Source organism: Somniosus microcephalus, chromosome 11, assembly GCF_052327205.1.
Source record: "Somniosus microcephalus isolate GS21.2 chromosome 11, FLI_Smic_1.0, whole genome shotgun sequence".
Taxonomy (NCBI): Eukaryota; Metazoa; Chordata; class Chondrichthyes; order Squaliformes; family Somniosidae; genus Somniosus; species Somniosus microcephalus.
This window is the reverse complement of record NC_140997.1, coordinates 147,196,913-147,217,699: the sequence shown is the minus strand read 5'-3', so window position 1 is coordinate 147,217,699 and position 20,787 is coordinate 147,196,913. Positions and strand designations below refer to the sequence as shown.

Sequence of the window (20,787 nt, the reverse complement as noted above, 5' to 3'; positions counted from 1 at the left end):
CTGTGATCACAAACTCATTTATATCAGCGTATTACAGGCCTGTCATCGCGACTCACTCATTATGGGATAAAAATGTGACCTATTTTGACTTATCTCACTCTTAAAAATAAACAAGTTCCATCTGTTCAAACGGTTTGATCTGTCCCACTCTTTCTCATCACAAATCTCACTGAACATTTTCCTGAACTTGAGGCTCTACTAAGTGTGAGACTCAGAGGCTGCACTGATCAGAAATTTTGGGGCATTTCACTACTGTTTGCACATTGCTGTCAGACCCCAAAAAGCACAAGTGTTTGTCCGTGGATTCTGGGAAGACTGAAGTTCAGCCGAGCCAGTTTGGGAATATCCAATATGGTAGCTGAATCAAAACATCATTGTTTTCCCAAGTTATTTTTCACATCAAGGAGGCAAACACTAAAACTGCAGTGGTATTCATGTGACGGCTGCCCAATTGGATACCTTCCTCTCCTCCTGCCCTGAACAGCACTACAAAAGTTCTATCTTGCAAGTAACAGGCCCCCACTAATTATTTACAACTTCAAACATAATACTGCCACGCTTCTCACCATATCATTACACTCAAGCACTCCAGCACGCATGAGTGATGGGACTGTTGGGTGTGACCTCAGGGCGTCCCAAAGCACTTTACAGCCAATGAAGTCACTGTTGTAATGTAGGAAACACAGCAGCCAATTTGCACATAGCAAGGTCCCACAAAGAGCAATGTGATAAATGATCAGATAATCAGTTTTAGTGGTGTTGGTTAAGGGATAAATATTGGCCAGGACACTGGGAGAACTTCCCTTCTTTGAATTGTGCTCTGGGATCTTTTACATCCACCTGACAGGGCAGACGGGGCCTCGGCTTAACGTCTCATCTGAAAGACAGCATATCCGATGGTGCAGCACACCCTCAGTACTGCATTGGAGTGTCAGCCTAGATTTTGTGCTCAAGTACTTGGAGTGGGACGTGAACCCACAAATGTCTGACTCAAAGGCGAGAGTGCTACCAACTGAGCCATGGCTGACACCTGTAAATGTGGTGGGGAGGAGAGATTCTCACACAGCTCCCGACAGTCGCTGTGTCGGGCGGTGGTTAAGGGAGAGGGGATGGAGATGCATAATCAAAACAATCATTTCCCCAGAGGGAGCATAGGAACCTTTGCTTGAATTAACTGATTTAACTCTTTGACACCTCCGTGGAAGAGGTTCAAGGTGGACGGCGTAATGTCACTAATTTCACAGCTATTCGGCACCAATGAGTGAGTGGGGGGGTGGACAGTGGTAACGTGCCCATGACTTTAAAGATGGTTCTGTTGGTGGCTCCACTGATGGTATCCCTGCCACTCTCCACAGTACCACAATGCAAGCATCACGTGCCATTTAAGGCCCCTCCCCGAGATTTTCGGCTTGGCTGTGATGCTTGTGTAAAAATAACACACAATAGCACGAGCCCATTAAGGGTCTGCATGTGGATTTTGCCGATTGGAATTTCTACCTTTAGAATAATTGTTGTGGCTGCTTCCGGAATGCAAAAGTGTTAAGAGTGTCCAGCGGTGTAAGGGTTAAAATAGGAGCACTGCCACTAAAAGACCGCCTCTTTAGGACCCTTCCTGTAACTGCACCCTATGATTCTGCTCCTTCTCAGTTGCAGTGAGCACCTCCTCTTTTCGCAAGGAGGGGATTCTGTCCTGCAGCTGGGATAGACTTTGAAGATCCGAGATCTCTGCGCTCCTCCAATTCTGGCCTCTTCCACATCCCAGTTTCCTTCGCCCCACCAATGGCTGCCGTTCCTTCAGCTGCCTAGGCCTTAAACACTGGAATTCCCATGATAAACCTTTCCGCCTCGCTATCTCATTGAAGACGCTCCTTAAAACCTACCTTTATCTGTCCTAATAGCTCCTTATGTGGCTCGGTCTCAATTTTTGTCTTGATTATGCTCCTGTGAAACACCTTGGGACGTTTTACTATGTTAAAGGTGCTATATAAATGCATGTTGCTGTTGCTATTGTTGTAGCATTTGGCCTTAAAAGACACTTGGAACAGCCGTACGATGAGGTAACAGAGGGCTCTCTTATTAGATATCCAACATTTTTTGCAGTTTTACATGCCAGATGGGTAAAGAATCAATGTAACATAAAATGGAATTGAACTGCATGTATGTTATTGGCCTTCGGGCCTTGCCTCAGGGGATTGTGAAAGTTTGCGTGCTGTGTGTAATGTCAGTGCAGAAGGGCAGCCGACTGTGTAGTGTAAATGATGCTATCACCCAGGATTGCTCATCCATTGCCAAAATGGCAGTCGGCTTGAACTTTGACCCAACAGCAACAACTAGCTGCTGGTGTGACATTGTACAGTACACCCCAGCAGCTGCCTTCACTGGTTGACAAGATTTAATGTTTTCTTCTGTACATGCTAAATGCTTATTTTAAAAAGAATCCTCTGGGATAATATCTTACAATGACCTTCTCTTCAAATTCACAGGGTTGGGGGGGGGGGGGTGGGCGGGAGGCGGGGAAACAAATCCCTTTCCTCTCTCTTATCAAAATTTTCCCCCACATAATTTTCTTCTGTCGTCTCCTGAAAGCGATGGCTCACGTTTAGGATGCAATTCCACGGCCGCCATATTGTGTATCATCCAAATGACTCATCTTCGCATGTGGGCCTAGGTAGATGGATATTTGGGCTAGGGTGAGATGAAGTAGGGTGGGAGGAGGCTGGTGTGGAGCATAAACATCAGCTTAGACCAGTTGGGCCGAATGGCCTGTTTCTGTGCTGTAACTACAATGTAATACTATGTAATTCCTACCTTTATTTCCCCTCCTCAACCTGGGATCGGTGAAGCTAATTGTAACATCCATGTTGCTTACCCAGCTGAGATCAGCATAGACTGGGACCTTCTGACCTGCATGTCTTAGTCCTACTCCACCCCACGTGGTGCATTTTCCAAGCAAGCTGTCATATTTCTAAGTTAATTTTTTTTTTAAATCACCAGGTGACGGGTTTTGTTCCCAAACAAAGCCAAGCGGTTTTGCAGAATTTGAGGCTGGATGAAGAAACGTGACTTTTTATTTTAAACTTGACCTCAACTCCCTGCAAAAATGGAATAGTTTGTTTAAAAAAACTCTACACATTTTTTAAGGAGTGGCACAAGCCACCAATGATGTCAACATTCCCAGAACCCACTGCATGGAAGAGCAGGAATGTCATCAGTCACGCTCTTATTTTTAATTCATTCGCGGGATGTGGGCTTTGTCGGCAACGGCAGCATTTACTGCCCGTCCCTAATTACCCTCGAGAAGGCGGTGGTGAGCCGCCTTCTTGAACCGCTGCAGTCCATGTGGTGAAAGTACTCCCACAGTGCTGTTAGGTAGGAGGTTCCAGGATTTCGACCCACTGACGATGAAGGAACAGCGATATACTTCCAAGTCAGGATGGTGCAGTGTGTACCAAGATGCACTGCAGCAACTGACCGAGGCTTCTTTGGCAGCACCTCCCAAACATTCACACACACGCTCGCACACAAACTCGCACACACACACGCACAGTACACAACCACACACGTGATGAAAAAATGCACCATGCCAAACTGGATTTTCCCAGGAGTTGGCAGTTCAAGTTTCAGAATACTTAGCCGAGGTATTTGTGATTCGGACAAATTCATAGGTTAGCAATCTCTTTCATGTCTATCCCAGTTTCAAATTAGGGAACCAAATGCAGTGAATTCAGTTTCCTGAGGTATTATTTTCCTCTGTTCAATGTCTATAGTAGAGGCGAGTATAAAGTGGTGTACTTCTCATTGTAATTCATATAAATGGGAAAATATTTGGGAGTAGATTAATGGGTACATTTTCTTATTAGTTTGCGAGAGTCACAACGGTATTTTGTAAATGTAAACAGATGAACTCAATTCTGCCTCTTTACAGAGTGTCTGAATTGCACAAGTCTAGACGGCAGTTCAGGCTTTCAGAAAAATGCAGCAGTAGAAGTTAGTGGCAAGCTCCCGGACAGATTGCCGGAGCTTGTTGCCATTAATCAGCCTTCAAAACCGTGCAGAATGCAGCATTAGGAGAGGTGAACTGATGCACCCTCAGGTTGGGTCTGCGGGTTGCTCGGTACACAGTTGCAAATGAGCCTTTGCGTGGTGGTTGGTTGTACGCTTTTCCCAGACTGTGGTCAGGGAGGTTGATAACACCCACCCCCTTGTGAGTCCTCACAGATTTACTTTCCAAATAAAACTTGGCATGGCAAGTCTTCATTTACAATTATGGGTTGTGCAGTACATCGTGGCTCATTTTGGGACCATAAAACGATGATGAGGCATTTTAAACCATATGTTTTTACAGAACGATAAATGTTGTGGATTTATCCTGTGTTTGTAAACCAAAAACAAGGGCAACAAACACTAGGCAAGTGTCCTGATATGATACAAGCTGTATAATGCTCCCTGGTGAATACTTGATGTAGCCAGTGTAAGTACACAAAATTGGAAGAAAACATCAACCCTTGATGTCTGAGTTAGTGAAAACCCGTGTGGGGAAGCCTCTTTGTACTGGTGTCCATCACTACAATTAGTGAATGGTGAAAGCGCTACAGAAATGGTTTTCATGAGCACAGAAATGTCTTCTGCCCTGTGACTCAACATTGGAAGGAGTGCCCACAAGGCCCATAGTATGGATAGTTTGCTCCACCGGCTTCAGCTGGCAGAGGGCCCAACAGACTTGCCTGCAGATTACCCCAGGGTCATGAGGAGGAAGCCTGCTGGTTTCTGACCAGAGTCACCAACGATATAAAACAAATCCAATTAAGACAAATAGCCTTTATATAAACCATCCGAAGCCATCGAGTAAATTCCAGCCTGTAACTCACTCCAGGGTATCCATTATTCTCGATATAAACCGCCCAAACCCCTCAATGAGATTCAAGCCTGTAACTCACTCCCATGTTTATATAAAATAACCCAACCCCTCAATTAGATTGTAGCCCATAACTCACTGTTGGGTATCCATTATTATTATACATAAACCACCCAAACCCCTCAATTAAATTCCAGTATGTACTCCACTCCTGGAAATTGGTTATTCTAAATATGTAGGTGGAAAAATTCGGTTGCTTTGCGCCTCCCGTTAGTTCCCTCTTAGGGCGCTAACGGGGCGCAAAGCAACTAACGCCCGGGCGCAGCGCCACCAACGTCTCCCGCAAAATTCAGCGGGAGGTTAGCGGCGGCGGTAACCGTTAGCATCCCGCGGCGCTGCGCCGCCGATGACGTCATCCTGGCCGCGATCTTCGGAAGCGTCCCCTGACTCACCGCCGAACGCCATGTCCGCAGGGTCAGGGGGGCCTGCCTGTGGCCAGGGCGGCACTAATTAAAGGCGAGGTGCTGGGCGGCCATTTTTGTTGCTGGTCGCCTGCCAGCACTTGCCCCCGTTACCGTCCCCAGCCTCCTGACCAGCCCCACCGCGGAGTGCCAGCTGCGCTCTGAGCCCAGCACTTCTCGAGTGCCGGGCTCTTTTGCCGGCACTCCCGATCCCCGGGGGCCTAGCTGGGCCCCGGGTCATGCTGCGCAAGGCCCCTCCCCTTTAAGAAGGGGAGGAAGGCCTGCAGTACTGTGGCACGTAGCGCTGCAATATTCCCTCGCAGCGCCCTAAGAGAGAGGCGGGGCACTTCCAGTAGCGCCCCGCTTCCCTCTTGGGGCGCTACCAATGAATTTCGGCCGTGGGGTCGCTTATTTTTTCAGGGCGCTAAAAGTATCGCCCTGGCGAAGTTAGCGCCACAAAGGGGGCGCGACTCAATTTTTCCCCCATAGGAGTATAAAGTAGAAAAACGGTGGCTATCTCCTGTGACAGCTTGAACCCAGCAGTACACAATAATCTGATTAGGTTTGATGTTTGGGTTTGATCTGTGTTTCTGCTCGAGTCAGTAGTGTTTCACACAAGTCCAGCCAAATGGAATGACAGTTCAGGTGAGGAGAGGGTTAAAGGAGGCTTCAACCCTGCTCAAAGTTTAAAGAAATACTATGATGTTAACTCATAAAATGAATCCCGTGCCCTATTAATCCCTGGGTAAATCAGGTCGCTAATACCCAATTTTATTTGGTGCACCTGCTTGAGGGGATGACATCACTGCACCCACCTTGTGTTCTACAACATTTCCAGAAAAACCCCAGAATCTTTTCCTTTTACGATCCCAACATGTTTCGGAACGTTTCACAGCGTAGACAGTGCAGAGTGCAGGCTGACTGAAATTAGATCGTCCTCTCCGAAATGTGCTGGATAATGGAAAAGCAATGGCATCTCCAACTCACCCAGCCACCCAGCCCTCAGCCGTTCCCAGTGCGGTCTCCGACTGGACTTCACCAAGGCAGCAGGACTCAAGGCTCAGAACATGTGGTGCAGGCATTCCAGTGTGAGTAAACCACCCACTTCTAAAAAAATATATTTTAGGATTTCTTTAGAAAAGTCACGAGTTGACGAGTTTCCCTTCTTTCCTTCTGGTGCAGTTGCTCATCCTCTTGCCAAGGCGTCTTTGACAGCACCTCCCAAACCCGCGAACTCTACCACCTGAAGGACAAGAGCAGCAGGTGCTTGGGAACACCACCACCTCCAAGTTCCCCTCCAAGTCACACACATTTTGCCGTTCCCTCATCGTCATTGGGTCAAAATCCTGGAACTCCCTCCCTAACAGCACTGTGGGAGTACCTTCACCACACAGACTGCAGCGGTTCAAGGCAGCAGCTCACCACCACCTTCTCAAGGGCAATTAGGGATGGGCAATAAATGCTGGCCTTGCCAACAACGCCCACATCCCGTGAATCAATAAATAAATTCTTCCGTCCGAGAGTCTCGGGCTGCTTGACTGAGATCTGGAACATTCCGTGCGCAGCACTGTGGTGCTGTAGCCCGCATCCTCTCGCTGAGGTCTCAAACCGTTGTCCGGTTGTTCCAAACTCCTCACCAACTCAAACGTAGCAGAAAGTTTGAATTTTTAAAATGAAGTTCTGATTTTTCAGCCCTCGTTTCCTGAAAGCAATGGTTCCTGGTAGGACACAGCTCCACGTATTTAACTTGACTCTAATTCATCCTATTTCCTTCGCCATCATTCCTCTGTTTCTTTCTCAATCCTTAAATCTCACTGGTTAAGGAGACAGACTGTTGGTCCCATCGTTCACTGGCACAGATGCCAGTTGCCCTCCTCCCCACCACTCGCTCCCAAACACCATCCTTTCCTCATCTAATGTCCACACGCAGACTTTACTACAGGGATCACTGAATAGCGATCAGGTACCGCTGCTTGGGCTGACACTTATCAGAAATGAACCAGAAGACTAAGGCGTAGAATTCCCAGCCATTCGCCGTAACTTCTGCAGAAGATGCGCAGAAACCCTGGAGGAGCAAAATATACAGCATGCACACCGGGAGTGGGGCATCTCGTGGCGTGCCCCATTATTTAGACATTTTTCCTCACCCTTCAGCTCGAAAAATTTTTGCACCGCAAGTTGCTGGAAGTGCAAGCTGGTAACAGTGCGGCAAGGGCATCGGGACATCTGGGACCTTAGTAAACAACAGGACCAACAGTGTATTTCCTCAGCCAGTGAGATGTAAGGATTGAGAAAGAAACAGGAACAACGGAGAAGGAAATAGGGTAAATTAGAGTCACATTAGATACAGAAAGAGAAATATAACGCTGAATTTTCTGTGGTGGTAGCGGGCGAGATCGGTGGCGGATCAGGTGGGAATGTTGTTATTTTTGACAGCGGGTCAGGAACCCGCTGTCAACTCGCTCCCACGCGCCTTTCCCACAGGCATGTCTGTCATCCTGGAACCGACCCGACCTGCAGCGACAGGGGACTCAATTGAGATCATTATGAGGTAGTTTACAGGCACTGAAGAGCCTTTCCCCCCTCCCCCTACTTTTTAAATTTCCCTGCATGGCCACGGGATTCACACAGCTCGGGAACCACGTCTGTCAACCTGAGGCGGGAGTTCCGTGGCTATTGCTCCAGCTGATTACTTGACAGCAAGGAAAACAAACCAAAATAAAAACATGTTGATTACATCAGCTAACAGATTGATAGAGATTCTGTTCTACTTGAAAAGCTACTGGTAAATGTTAATTCAAAAATTCCTGAAGGAATGTAAGTTCTACCCTGGATGGTGAAGGAAATACATTTTTTATTGGCCATTCTCGGCTGTTGCCTTCCAACTCAACAGTAATTGCAGTGATTTGATCTGCACTATAAAAAAATGATGTATACCATTTAAATAAACTTTTGTGTTGGTCAGGTTTTTCTCACGGTATACTGCAATTGTCCAGTTACACATTAAATCAAGTCATCAACCATAACAATTTCATTCTCATCACTCATTCCACTGGTTCAATTTGCTTTCATTCCCTGAATATGACTAATTTAATTTTGCAGTCTGAGACTTTAGGGTGAATTTCTGCAGATGGTCTCTCACTTGTCCATTGTTAACTTCAACGGAAGAGCTGCAAAAATCCCAGAAACACATTGTAAGCACCTCTTACACTGTTTGTCAGGGATTCCGCAGCTCTTCCGCTAAACTAGCATAAGATTGTAAATTGACCCCTTTACAGTTACATTTAAGATCTGCTTAGTTTTATGTCTTACCTACACACACACACATCTTTTAATTGTACCAGTTACTGATACAAAAGTCTATAGATTTGTGACTAAAGCATCAATAACTTCCCAATTAATGTACTTTTATAATTATACTCTTGATCATATTTGTAGATGGAGTCAACAACAACAACAACTTGTATTTATATAGCGCCTTTAACGTAGTAAAACGTCCCAAGCCGCTGCACAGGAGTATTTTAAGACAACAAATTTGACACCGATCCACATAAGGATAAATTAGGGTGGGTGACCAAAAGCTTAGTCAAAGAGGTAGGTTTTAAGGAGCGTCTTAAAGGAGGAAAATGAGGTAGAGAGGCGGAGAGGTTTAGGGAGGGAATTCCAGAGCTTAGGGCCTAGGCAACAGAAGGCACGGCCACCAAAGGTTGAGCGATTATAATCAGGGCTGCTCAAGAGGGCAGAATTAGAGGAGCGCAGATATCTCAGGGGGGTTGTGGGGCTGAAGGAGATTACAGAGATAGGGAGGGGCGAGGCCATGGAGGGATTTGAAAACAAGGATGAGAATTTTGAAATCGAGGCGATGCTTAACTGGGAGCCAAGGTAGGTCAGCAAGCACAGGGGTGATGGGCGAACGGGACTTGGTGCGGGTTAGGACACAGGCAGCCGAGTTTTGGATGACCTCAAGTTTACGTAGGGTGGAATGTAGGAGGCCAGCCAGGAGTGCGTTGGAATAGTCAAGTCTAGAGGAAACAAAGGCATGGATGAGGGTTTCAGCAGCGGATGAGCTGAGGCAAGGGCGGAGACGGGCGATGTTATGGAGGTGGAAGTAGGCGGTCTTTGTTATGCTGCGGATAGGTGGTCGGAAGCTCATTTCAGGGTCAAATATGACACCAGGGTTGCGAAGTGTGGTTCAGCCTCAGACAGATGTTAGGGAGAGGGATGGAGTCAGTGGCTAGGGAACGGAGTTTGTGGCATGGAGAGGTCGAGAGAAGTGGTGGTGAGGTAGAGCTGGGTGTCGTCAGCGTACTTGTGGAAACTGATGCTGTATTTTCGGATGATGTCGCCAAGGGGCAACATGTAAATGAGAAATAGGAGGAGGCCAAGGATAAATCCTTGGGGGACACCAGAGGTAACAATGCGGGAGCGGGATGAGAAGCCGTTGCAGGTGATTCTCTGGTTACGACTAGATAGATAAGAATGGAACCAGGCTAGTGCAGTCCTACCCAGCTGGACGATGGTGGAGAGGCATTGGAGAAGGATGGAGTGGTCAACCATGTCAAAGGCTGCAAACAAGTGAAGAAGAACGAGGAGGGATAGTTTACCTTTGTCACAGTCACAAAGGATGTCATTTGTGACTTTGATGAGAGCCGTTTCGGTACTGTGGCAAGGGCGGAAACTTGATTGGAGGAATTAAAACATGGAATTGCGGGAAAGTTGGGCACGGATTTGGGAGTCATATTACTTAATGATAATATTATTTAAATATTTCTTTGTCACTCATATATAACTTTTATTATATTATTGTACAGTAAAGATTCAACACCTACTATGTTAGATTAAACTTAAAATTTTATGTGGCCAGGTTCCCTTTAAGGATCCCGGCTTAAAGCACGTCATGAATGACGTCACCAGACCCGCTCAAAATATTGGGCTGGGTAACGCGCTGGGCGGGCTTAATAGGCTCCATTAAGGTAAGTTCATTTTGTACAGTGGCATGGAGCCAGCAGCGGGGTCGGGACCTGCCACGGACACTGGCCACATTGGACCCACTAGGGTAAGGAAAATTCCAGCCATAGAGAGGGAAAGAAAGATTGGATTGAGAGAGAGAAAAAGAGACAGGAAAAGTAAGAAAAAAATATTAATTTTAAATTTTAAAAACCTCTAGGAACAATTTACTACCTGCAGGAATGAGACTCCTCTGTTTTAATTGTTCCCTTTCTGGGCCAGAGAGGTTGAGTGTCATTGCAGGAACAAAAATCTCATCATTACAATGGTCCTTATGTCATTAAGTATTAGCACTAACTTTCTGCAGCAAGTTTAATTTGTTTTAATCTGTTGAAACTCATGTGGAGGTTGATGGCGAGCTCTTGTTTTTGCAAGACTAACGGTGGAGCAGTGTAAATTGTCCAGCAATTTGTGGCGATTTGCAACTCATGGCGTATCACTTCCTTGACACGAATTGCTGGATGATTTACACACTAATAATGCGATGCGCGCTAAACTCGTCGTTATTTTCCCAGCAAATTCTGGGGAAAAAAATGGAAGTTCTAATTTTTTTGCCTACTTCTGTGTCCAATGATGTGAATGTTTAGATATTGAGGTTTCCAGCATGTGTTTTCATCAGCAGCAAAGTAAATAACAGAACCCGAGCTATGCCTCATGCACCCCGTCTAGTTCTAGACTTGGGCAAAGGTGGAAATCTCAGTGGGAATCCTGGCTGATTTCCACTTCTCTCGTTCCACACCCACCCACCCACCCCCGCCTCCACCAACCCATGGGCACCGACAGCTACTGTAAAGCCCCTTTCCAGCTGAGATCAACTAGCTCATCACTAAACAGGGATTAAATTGTTTTTGGAGAGCTCGGTTGCACAGACCGGGGACGGGAGATGCTGTTACTCCCAGTGAGCCATTAGGGAACATAAACTTTTATAAGTGCTAATGGAAAACAGATGTAATGAAGAGGAGTAAAGAAAATTCAGTCTACAATATGAAATGTTTCTATAGAAGTGTGTGCTTGTGTTAAATTGTTTTCAGAATGTAATGGTCTAATGAGTTGGATTATAAAAGGTGCTTTCCATTAAAATCCATATTGAAGTAATATTAAAATTAAGTAAATGGTATGCCCAATTAAACATACCAGATGCTGTGGATAATACGCAGAATACATTTTTTCTTAATCTGTTGTCTCAAACATACATACAGAATCAATGTCTTATTAATGGAATCTCTGCACAGCCCCAGGACAACCCCTTTTCAGTCTGTTTCCCCAAGAGGGAAATAGAATGTGTTACCAAATATCCTCGCTACAGCTTTAGTTGCACGTATTGTAGTCGAGAATATAACTATAACACTCGACTTGTTGAATTGCCTCAGCTCATGTGCATGTCCATTTGTCTCTTTGAAATACCCGTGGTCTTAATTTATCTTGAGGAGAGGAAGCATCCCATTAACAGCGCCTCCGCCCTTGAACAGGCCTGTTTCTGAATACTTGAATATTCCTGTCACCTGCCACTGCCACGTAATAGTTTCTTCAGACTGAAGTGCACTATAGCAACCAATTGTAGAGCTAGAGATTTGGGCCATACAGTTGTAATCTATCCAAATAAATAAGGACAGAGGGGCTGCGTCACTCATTAGGGACTCCAATCACTCACTTTGGCTTAAAAGGGTATTTTTTGAATGTGGCTCTTAGCATGAGAGCATCTGCACATGTTCAAATGTGTTTGCAATCTGTGTTGCTCTGGCTGGTCGTAAATGTCATTCCTAAAGCTTCCCCAATATTGGCAGCTCTGCAGCCATGTAGTAATGAAACAGGAAGGTATGTTGAATATCGGCCCTTTGAAAATTTTATCCCTCTAATTTAAAAAATAATTCTCAACCTTTTCCTCGGTTTTGTTTGGACTGGCTCTGCTTCAGTGAACGGATCAGAACATCAGCAATTCCGACTTTGAAGTCACGATGAAATGTTCGAAAGGGGTTGAACATAACAATGAAAACTATTTACTCACTTTACCATAAAAGGAAAATTGTAGCAAAATGATTTCATACTATCCAGTCCCACACACCATCAGCACAGGCTGGAGAGTGTTCGAGTCAGTGTAGTTCATTGACTGGATAGTGTGGGGTACAGCATAGCACACAGGCTGGAGCGTACTGGGTACAAGGTAGTTCATTGGCTGAAGTGTGTTGGGTACAAGGTAATTCATTGGCTGAAGTGTGTTGGATGCAGAGTAGTTAATTGGCTAAAGTGTGTTGGGTGCAGAGTAGTTCATTGGCTAAAGTGTATTGGGTGCAGAGTAGTTCATTGGCTAAAGTATGTTGGGTGCAGAGTAGTTCATTGGCTAAAGTGTATTGGGTGCAGAGTAGTTCATTGGCTAAAGTGTATTGGGTGCAGAGTAGTTCATTGGCTAAAGTGTATTGGGTGCAGAGTAGTTCATTGGCTAAAGTGTATTGGGTGCAGAGTAGTTCATTGGCTAATGTGTGTTGGGTGCAGAGTAGTTCATTGGCTAAAGTGTATTGGGTGCAGAGTAGTTCATTGGCTAAAGTGTGTTGGATACAGGGTGGGACATAGGCTGCAGGAAAGGAAGTGTGGCACATTTCACATATAAATTTATTTGTGGGTCGCTTGGCAACCTACAGTAACCCATCCCACAATGAAATTTCCTCATATAAAATGAGATAATGTGAGGCTGCATAGTCTTCGGCCTTTTCTCCCTCTTTTAGGAGGAGAGAAAATCGGCCGAGAATTGAAAGAGAAAATTTCAATCGGAACCAGGTTGGCTGACACTGAGAGTAAACGATTGGAAGGCATTGATTTACGGCTGCAGTTTAAAAGGCAATTTACTTTCTCTCAGCTCACCGCACAACGACTCTATCCCTGTGTTCATGAAATGGGACACGTGACATCAAACATCATTTGCTGATTGATCAGGCAAGACAGACAAGCCTGATTTAGACTGACTCGATTGTGCCTTTTGCATCTGAAAGCATTTAACAAACCACAACAGTGCAAATAGCATGAACACAAGCGTACAACAACAACTTGCATTTATATAGCACCTTTAACGCAGTAAAACGTCCCAAGGCGCTTCACAGGAGCGTTATCAAACAAAATTTGACACCGAGCCACACAAGGAGATATTAGGATTGGTGACCAAAAGCTTGGTGAAAATGGTCGGGTTTAAGGAGCGTCTTAAAGGAGGAGAGGTAGCGATGTGGAAAGATTTAGGGGGGAATTCCAGAGCTTGGGGCTTAGGCAGCTGAAGGCACCACCGCCAATGCTGGGGTGAAGGGAGTGGGGGGTGCACAAGAGGTCAGAATTGGAGAAACGCAGAGCTCTCGGAGGGTTGTAGGGCTTGAGGAGGTTACAGAGATAGGGAGGGATTTGAGAATTTTAAATTCGAGGTGTTGCTGGACCGGGAGCCAATGCAAGTCCTGTGAAGCGCCATGGAATATTTTACTACGTTAAAGGCACTATAGAAATGAAAGTTGTTGATGTTGTATTGAGTCAGTGAACTCATTCGCTGCTTTCCCCCTTCATGCTCCTTTGGCCCTGGTCTGGGTTGGGATAGTGAGGTCATTCAATGTATCTCTCCCCCCGCCCTCCGACTCAGCTCCACTGTATGTTGGAACAGTTGGGGGTCAATCATGATTTTTTTCCCCTCCCCTCAGCCCCGCTGCAGCTTGGGACAGCAGAGGTTATTCATCAGCTCTCCATCCCCAAGCCAGCCATGGCTCATTGGGTAGCATTTTGTCTCTGAGTCAGAAGGACGAGAGTTCAAGTCCCACTCCAGAGACTTGATCACAAAATCCAGGCTGACACTCCAGTGCAGTACCGAGGGAGCGCTGCACTGTCGAAGGTGCCGTCTTTCAGATGAGACGTTAAACCGAGGCCCTGTCTGTCCTCCCAACTGGACATAAAAGATCCCATGGCACTATTCAAAGAAGAGCAGGGGAGGTCTCCCAATGTCCTGGTCAATATTTATCCCTCAACCAACATTATCTGATTATCTGATCATTATCACATTGTTTGTAGGAGCTTGCTGTGCGCAAATTGGCTGCCGCGTTTCCCACATTGCAACAGTGATTGCACTTCAAAAGTCCTTCATTGGCTGTAAAGCACTTGGTCGTGAAAGGCGCTAAATAAATGCAGGTCTTTCTTTTTCTTTTCTTTCCCCCTCCGCTGTGTTTTTGGACAGTCAGGGTTATTCGCTGACTCTCTCTGGTTGTGATGTGAGTTGAGGCAGCCGGGTCATTCATTGTCCCACCCCCTCCACCACCGGTTCACTGTGGGGTGGAAGAGCAGGATCGTGGACTGTTTCCTCCACTGGCTCCGCTCTAGGTTAGCACGATGGCTGCTCTGAAACCATGGATCCACACCAGCCTGGGAGCTCTGAATTTCAACACTGACTTTGATTCTTTCACCAAACGCTCGCCACCCCCCCCCCCCCACCCCCCTCAGTTTGAACACACAATGAGCTGCTTTGAATGCAACTAAAACACATCGGTTCAGCAAAGTGACCAACAGCTGAAATACCTCCCCAACACTAACACAGCCTTTCCACTCACGATATTCCCAACATGTTGACAGGCTAAGCTGGTGTTTTTGGCCGTAATGAATTCCAGAGCCTCCCAGCAGTTGACAAGCTGTCAGCTCCGATGGACTCTACAGGTGGTTTTGAGTTTCAGGCTAACCGAACATGACAGGGTCAGTGAGAGCCAATTCACAAGACGTATAACCCAGCCCTGTATCACTCGTGGGGGGGGGGGGGGCACACAGCTTACAAGAGTGATACAGCCAATTCTTGTTAAATTCAATAGCCTACTTGTCATTAACTTATCAAGAATATTCCTACAAGTTTTAGTGCCCATTTAGATCTAAAGAGCCAGATACGAGCTGAGCCTTGACGTACAGTGGAGCAAATTGATCTTTATTGGCTCCCAATATCCTCGTCAGTCCAGCCATGCTGTACATTAAAGTGTTCAAAGGCACATTTTGTGTCCGACTTATTATAGGAACATAGGAACAGGAGTAGGCCATTGAGCCCCTCGAGCCCGTTCCGCCATTCAATTAGATCTTGGTTGATCTGTACCTCAACTCCATTTACCTGCTTGGTTTCCTATCCCTTAATATGCTTACCCAACAACAATCTACCAATCTCAGTTTTGAAAGTTTCAATAGACCCCCAGCCTCAACAGCTTTTTAGAGGGAATGAGTTCTAGATTTCCACTACCCTTTGTGTGAAGAAGTGCTTCCTAACTTTTATTGTTATTGCATCTGACTGGATTGTGCTATGAAATGTAAATCATGCCATATTAGGGCAGCCACTTTTCATCCTGTCCAAAACCAGATGGCACGGGCTGGTTAATAAATGGACGGTGCCCGTGCTAGAAATGGGTGCACTCGTGTCTGTGCCAATTGGAAAGCCTGCATATGCACACACCTCATTTGGTATCTGTGTGTTCGTGCCAGGGGATTGTAGCGCAGACAGACAATCAGCGACCACTCCATCCACCTCTACCAGTTCTGTACATACACACCAGAAACCAGCCCCCGGACTGTATTATGATACACACAATCTTTTGTTTTCACTTCGATTCTCAACATTACCATTTGGCTACCCCAAAGCCAGAACGTCGGGTTCAAAGTTGAATGGGTTGTCAGCCACCTGCAGCTGTTGAGTTATACGCTGTCTGATTAAAGAGCCGTGTCACCCTTTTGGAGATTAGCCTCTGGGAACTTGTCTTTAATTTTTTTTTACCTTTTCTTTGCACTTTTTTCCCCTTCCCCCTCCTTGCTGGGACACCGGTCACCGTCCAGCTCTTGCTGAAATAGCCATGTGTGAGCCTGACATTAAATGTAAATGAGCTATTCAACCAACAGAGGCATCACAGCCGAGGCCAATCCTGCCCTCGTTTGATGCCCATCCTGCCCTTGCTTGATGCCCGTGCACACACACTTATAGTAGAGTGCTGCCGGGCAGTCAGTGCGGCAAGGGGACGATGCCATGAATAGTGAGCAGATCACAACAGTGCCAGCTGAACTCCACAATGCGATATGTTGATAGGCTGAGCTGAAGTAAGGTGGGAAGAGGCCTGTGTGGATCATAAACACCGGCATAGAACTGTTGGGCCGAATGGCCTGTTTCTGTGCTGTAAATTCTATATAATTCACTACCATCAAACACTGTTTGGGAAGCAGTTACACAGACTGACCTTCCAGAAACTTCTATGTAAAAGCTGCATTGCCAGAGCTGAATGAAGAACTCTTGGGTTAGGGTTAGGGCCTGGGCACCAAGAATATTCAGGGCCTCTCCGCACAATCCCCTCCTCCCCACTCCATTAATGTCCGCCCCACCTGAGAAGGCGTTGATGGGCAGCTCCTTGCTCCAATGGGATTGAGGGGGCGGGGAGGCTCAGCTCCTCGGGATGTAACTGGCAGACTGCCTATTGGACACGTGCGTTAATGCGCCCCTGCACGTTGTTCATAGCCGTGATCTCATTGAATGGCGGAACCAGCTCGAGGGGCTGAATGGCCTATTCCTGTTCCTATGTTCCTATCATACTTTTCAAAATAAAATTGCATTTTAGGAAACCAGAGGGGAGATGAGGAGTTATGATGATCTGGAATGCACTGTCTGAAAGGGTGGTGGAAGCAGATTCAATAGTAATTTTCAAAAGGGAATTGGATAATTACTTGAATAGGAAACATTTGCAGGGCTATGGAGAAAAAGCATGAGGGAGTGGGACTAATTGGATCGCTCTTTCGAAGGCCTGGCACAGACACGATGGACCAAATGGCCTCCTTCTGTGCTGCATCATTCTATGATTCTAAGAATTGTCAAAAAGTCAATAGATTTGCTGCCCATCGCCATGTGATGCGCGGGCTAAAATTAACGACAATTTTAATTTCCAACAACGCCTCTAGAAAGGATCACTGCTTTGTATTTGAGTATTGTAGATCACCTGACAAGCAACAATGATTACAGTAATTAACCCTTTGCTGACTACAGCAGCAATTTTGCAACAAAACAGAAAACCAGGATGACAGATAGCAGAAATAACAACAGAAAACGCTGGAAAAACTCAGCAGGCCAGGCAACATCCGTGGAGAGAGAAACAGAATTAACGTTTCAGGTCGAAACCCTGAAGGGTTTCGACCTGAAACATTAACTCTGTTTCTCTCTCCACGGATGTTGCCTGGCCTGCTGAGTTTTCCCAGTGTTTTCTGTTGTTATTTCGGATTTCCAGCATCCACAGCATTTTGCTATCGTGACAGATAGCAGAGGCTGGTTACTAAGAATGGTTAAGTGGTGCTCTGTGTATAGGCTAATGTGCAGGGCAGCAGCACAGCATGGGGTGGAGATAATGCAAAACAGTGAGGGGGAAACCTGAACAGATTACACAGTAAAGGGCGAACTCAAGCTGATCACTTCAGTGTTATCTGAACTCCTTAATGCTTTAATTAACTTCAAACACACAGCCAGTTATTTGCTGTTTCTTGCATTTTATGCAAATTCAGAGCACTTCTGGCAGTGTAGAAAGCAAAGTAGATTCTTAAAGCGACCTTTCCATTTTGAAAGTACACTGAAAAGATGTGCTTGTTTTGGTGGAAGTGGAGATATCTACTTGCATTTCGCTGACTGCCTTAACTTATTTTGGTATAGAGGTTTTCATTTTTGCATATGTCCCATAAGCAACCTTTTCTATAGTATTGATTGATGCGGTTAGTTCTGGGCGGACATTTACCAGGCAGCACAGGAGCCTCTTACGATTAGTGAAAGCAGCTACCGTGTAATTTCTGCCGAGGTCAACACTTCAGCATTGCCAACCCCCGCCCCACCCACCCCCCACCCCCCCCTCACCCCAGCTACTGTGGGAACATCTGCGTCATAGGCGAGCGGCAACCTCGAAATTACCACAATCACACCTTCAGGGCTAGGGTGCCTGGCATTTCTGTTTATTCTGAGACCATATCAGGAATGTATATTGCTTCAGTGCAACCTATCCTAATTAGTTCTGCTTTTCCACTAGGGAGCTATCCAGGAAATTCAGCACTCAGAGAGTTAAACACGTTTCCCCCCCTTGCTTGCTGATGCCAGAACTCCAAGTTCATATTCCTTGTAAAATTCCTATCTCACATGATCGGATCAACGGTGTCAGGGTCTCCTCGCCCCGCTCCTGCCTTCTCTCCGACTAGGGGCACGAACCTTTCCAAGGCACCAATCAAATGCTATGTGTAGCACTAATTGGACAAAAGGGGCTTATCACTAGAGAGAGAGAGAGAGAGAGCGAGAGAGAGCCTGGAGCTATGCTCCACAGACCTCCCAGATTCCCACTGGACAGCAGGAACTCCTGTTACCAGCTCCCAGGATAAACAGCATAAATCTCTGGGAAGCCCACCATCAGGAAGATCTTAGAGCAGTGCGTAGATTAGGAGCCGACTGTTGATGATGTAATGGTGTTTCAAAGGATGCCGGAGGATGTATGTTGTTGTAGCATGAGCTTCAGCAGATGCAGCTCGTCTCATCCGCTCCCCCCTCCCCACTCCCAGAAACCAGTACAGATAAATGTTTGTGGAGATTTAAGGGACAATCTTCCAGCTGTGTTGTGCCAGTTGGTAGCCTCAACAACAAACAAAATTTGGCACCGAGCCGCATAAGGAGATATTAGGGCAGGTGACCAAAAACTTAGTCAAAGAGCTCGGTTTTAAGGAGTGCCTTAAAGGAGGAAAGAGGGGTAGAGAGGCGGAGAGGTTTAGGGAGGGAATTCCAGAGCTTAGGGCCCAGGCAGCTGAAGGCACGGCCACCAATGGTGGAGCGATGAAAATCAGTGATGCGCAAGAGGGTATAACTGGAGGAGCGCAGAGATCTCGGAGGGTTGTGGGGCTGGAGGTGGTTACAGAGAAAGGGAGGGGCGAGGCCATGCCACACATGTCAGGTAATTGCAGGCATGCTGCCCACCCTTTTCTGAGCATTTGGGTGGGAAATCGTAGGCAGAGCACCCGATATGCAGAGGCAGCGGGCAAGGCTCCCGTCAATGACGTGCATTTGGAAATTGGCCACGCACCCTATTTTCCATTTTTAAGTTCTCACAAATGAAGATCTTTGCTCTGCCTTCCACTTTCTGCTGCGATGATTACGACAATTTATTTCTTCACCACCCAAGACGGCCATGTCAGTCCCTTCCTGCATAGGGACAGGAGTAGGCTATTCAGCCCCTTGAGAGCGCTCCGCTATTCAATTAGATCATCTGTATCTCAACTCCAGTTACCCACCTTATCTCCATATCCCTTGATACCCTTAGCTAACAAAAATCTGTCATTCTCAGTCTTGAAAATTTCAATTAACTGCTCCCCACCCCGCATTCACAGCTGTTTAGGGGAGAGAGTTGCAGATTTCCACTACTCCTTGTGTGAAAGTGTGTTTCATCCCTGAATGGCCGAGCTCTAATTGTAAGATTCTGCAATGCAGTCTGGGTAAAATGTCTTACACCATATGCTCCTAGCTTTTCACAGAATTTTGTCTCCTATCAAAACTATAAATCTCTCTCTCTCTCAACTGTAATACCGTGGAAAGTTGCACAGTGCAGCTATAGGACAACAGTGGGTCGCTGCCATCTTACTCTATCCAGAATGTACTGCAGGGCGGAGAAGCAATGGCAAGCGGCCCCAGCCAAAGGGGAGGGGGTTGCTAAACCACAAGCTGCCTGTCACCACACAGCGCTGTCTGGTTTCACCATGCTTGCCAGACGAATTCTCTTACTGATAACGAGGACAATTTTCAGAGTGTGCGCTAATTACGAGTAACCTTGCCTGCTGCCCGTGCATAAAACTCGCAGGCCATGGTTTTCTGTCCATAATAAACAGAAATGGATTCGAAGCAAAGTAAAGTCCCCATCTCTATCCAATCAACCTCGCCCTCAGAAATAAAGAGTGCGAGTTTTCTATATCTCGTTATCTTCGTCACTTTCCAGCGTGTCACGGCCAATTAGTGGCAAATCATACATAGTCTCTTGTGCTACGGACCTCCTCACTAGGTGCTGGATTGAGACTGTCCCACAACTAAATTCATGTCGGACTTTTAGAACCAGCAAACTGGGATGGGATGTTTATCCCTTAGACTGGATTCATACCCAAACCCTAGAAATAAAAGAGCAGTATGTTAATCCACTGCAGCATCCAGTTCCCTCTTGTAGGCAAGCTTCAAAAGGTGCTCCCGCCACCCTGCCCCTGGCTGGTATTGTTGGGAGCCCGGTCTTTTGAGCAGAGCCTGCAGGGTGTGACTTTCTGTCAATGACTGATGGTTTGGTAAATGAATGAGAGGCACCTCGTACACTTACCCTGTTGAATATGGACGTGTCGATGTATGCACAGCGTGGATGGAAAGCTCCAGTCCCACAAGTGTACAGGTGAGTTTGGTTGTAGAAGTGGAGGACCCTCAGGAAGTTGGCACAGTCCAGCTGCAAA

General features: G+C 46.3%; 1 protein-coding gene across 2 annotated transcripts in view; it reads right to left on the bottom strand.

The window, feature by feature from the left end:
* The window catches only part of sema3h (sema domain, immunoglobulin domain (Ig), short basic domain, secreted, (semaphorin) 3H), a 326,254-nt gene that overhangs the window by 181,537 nt on the left and 123,930 nt on the right, over positions 1 to 20,787 (bottom strand). For both annotated transcript variants that reach the window (XM_086001357.1, XM_086001356.1), the window contains exon 4: positions 20,661 to 20,780. In XM_086001357.1, the coding sequence (XP_085857483.1) occupies positions 20,661 to 20,780 (120 nt within the window). The remainder of the gene's footprint in view (positions 1 to 20,660; positions 20,781 to 20,787) is intronic.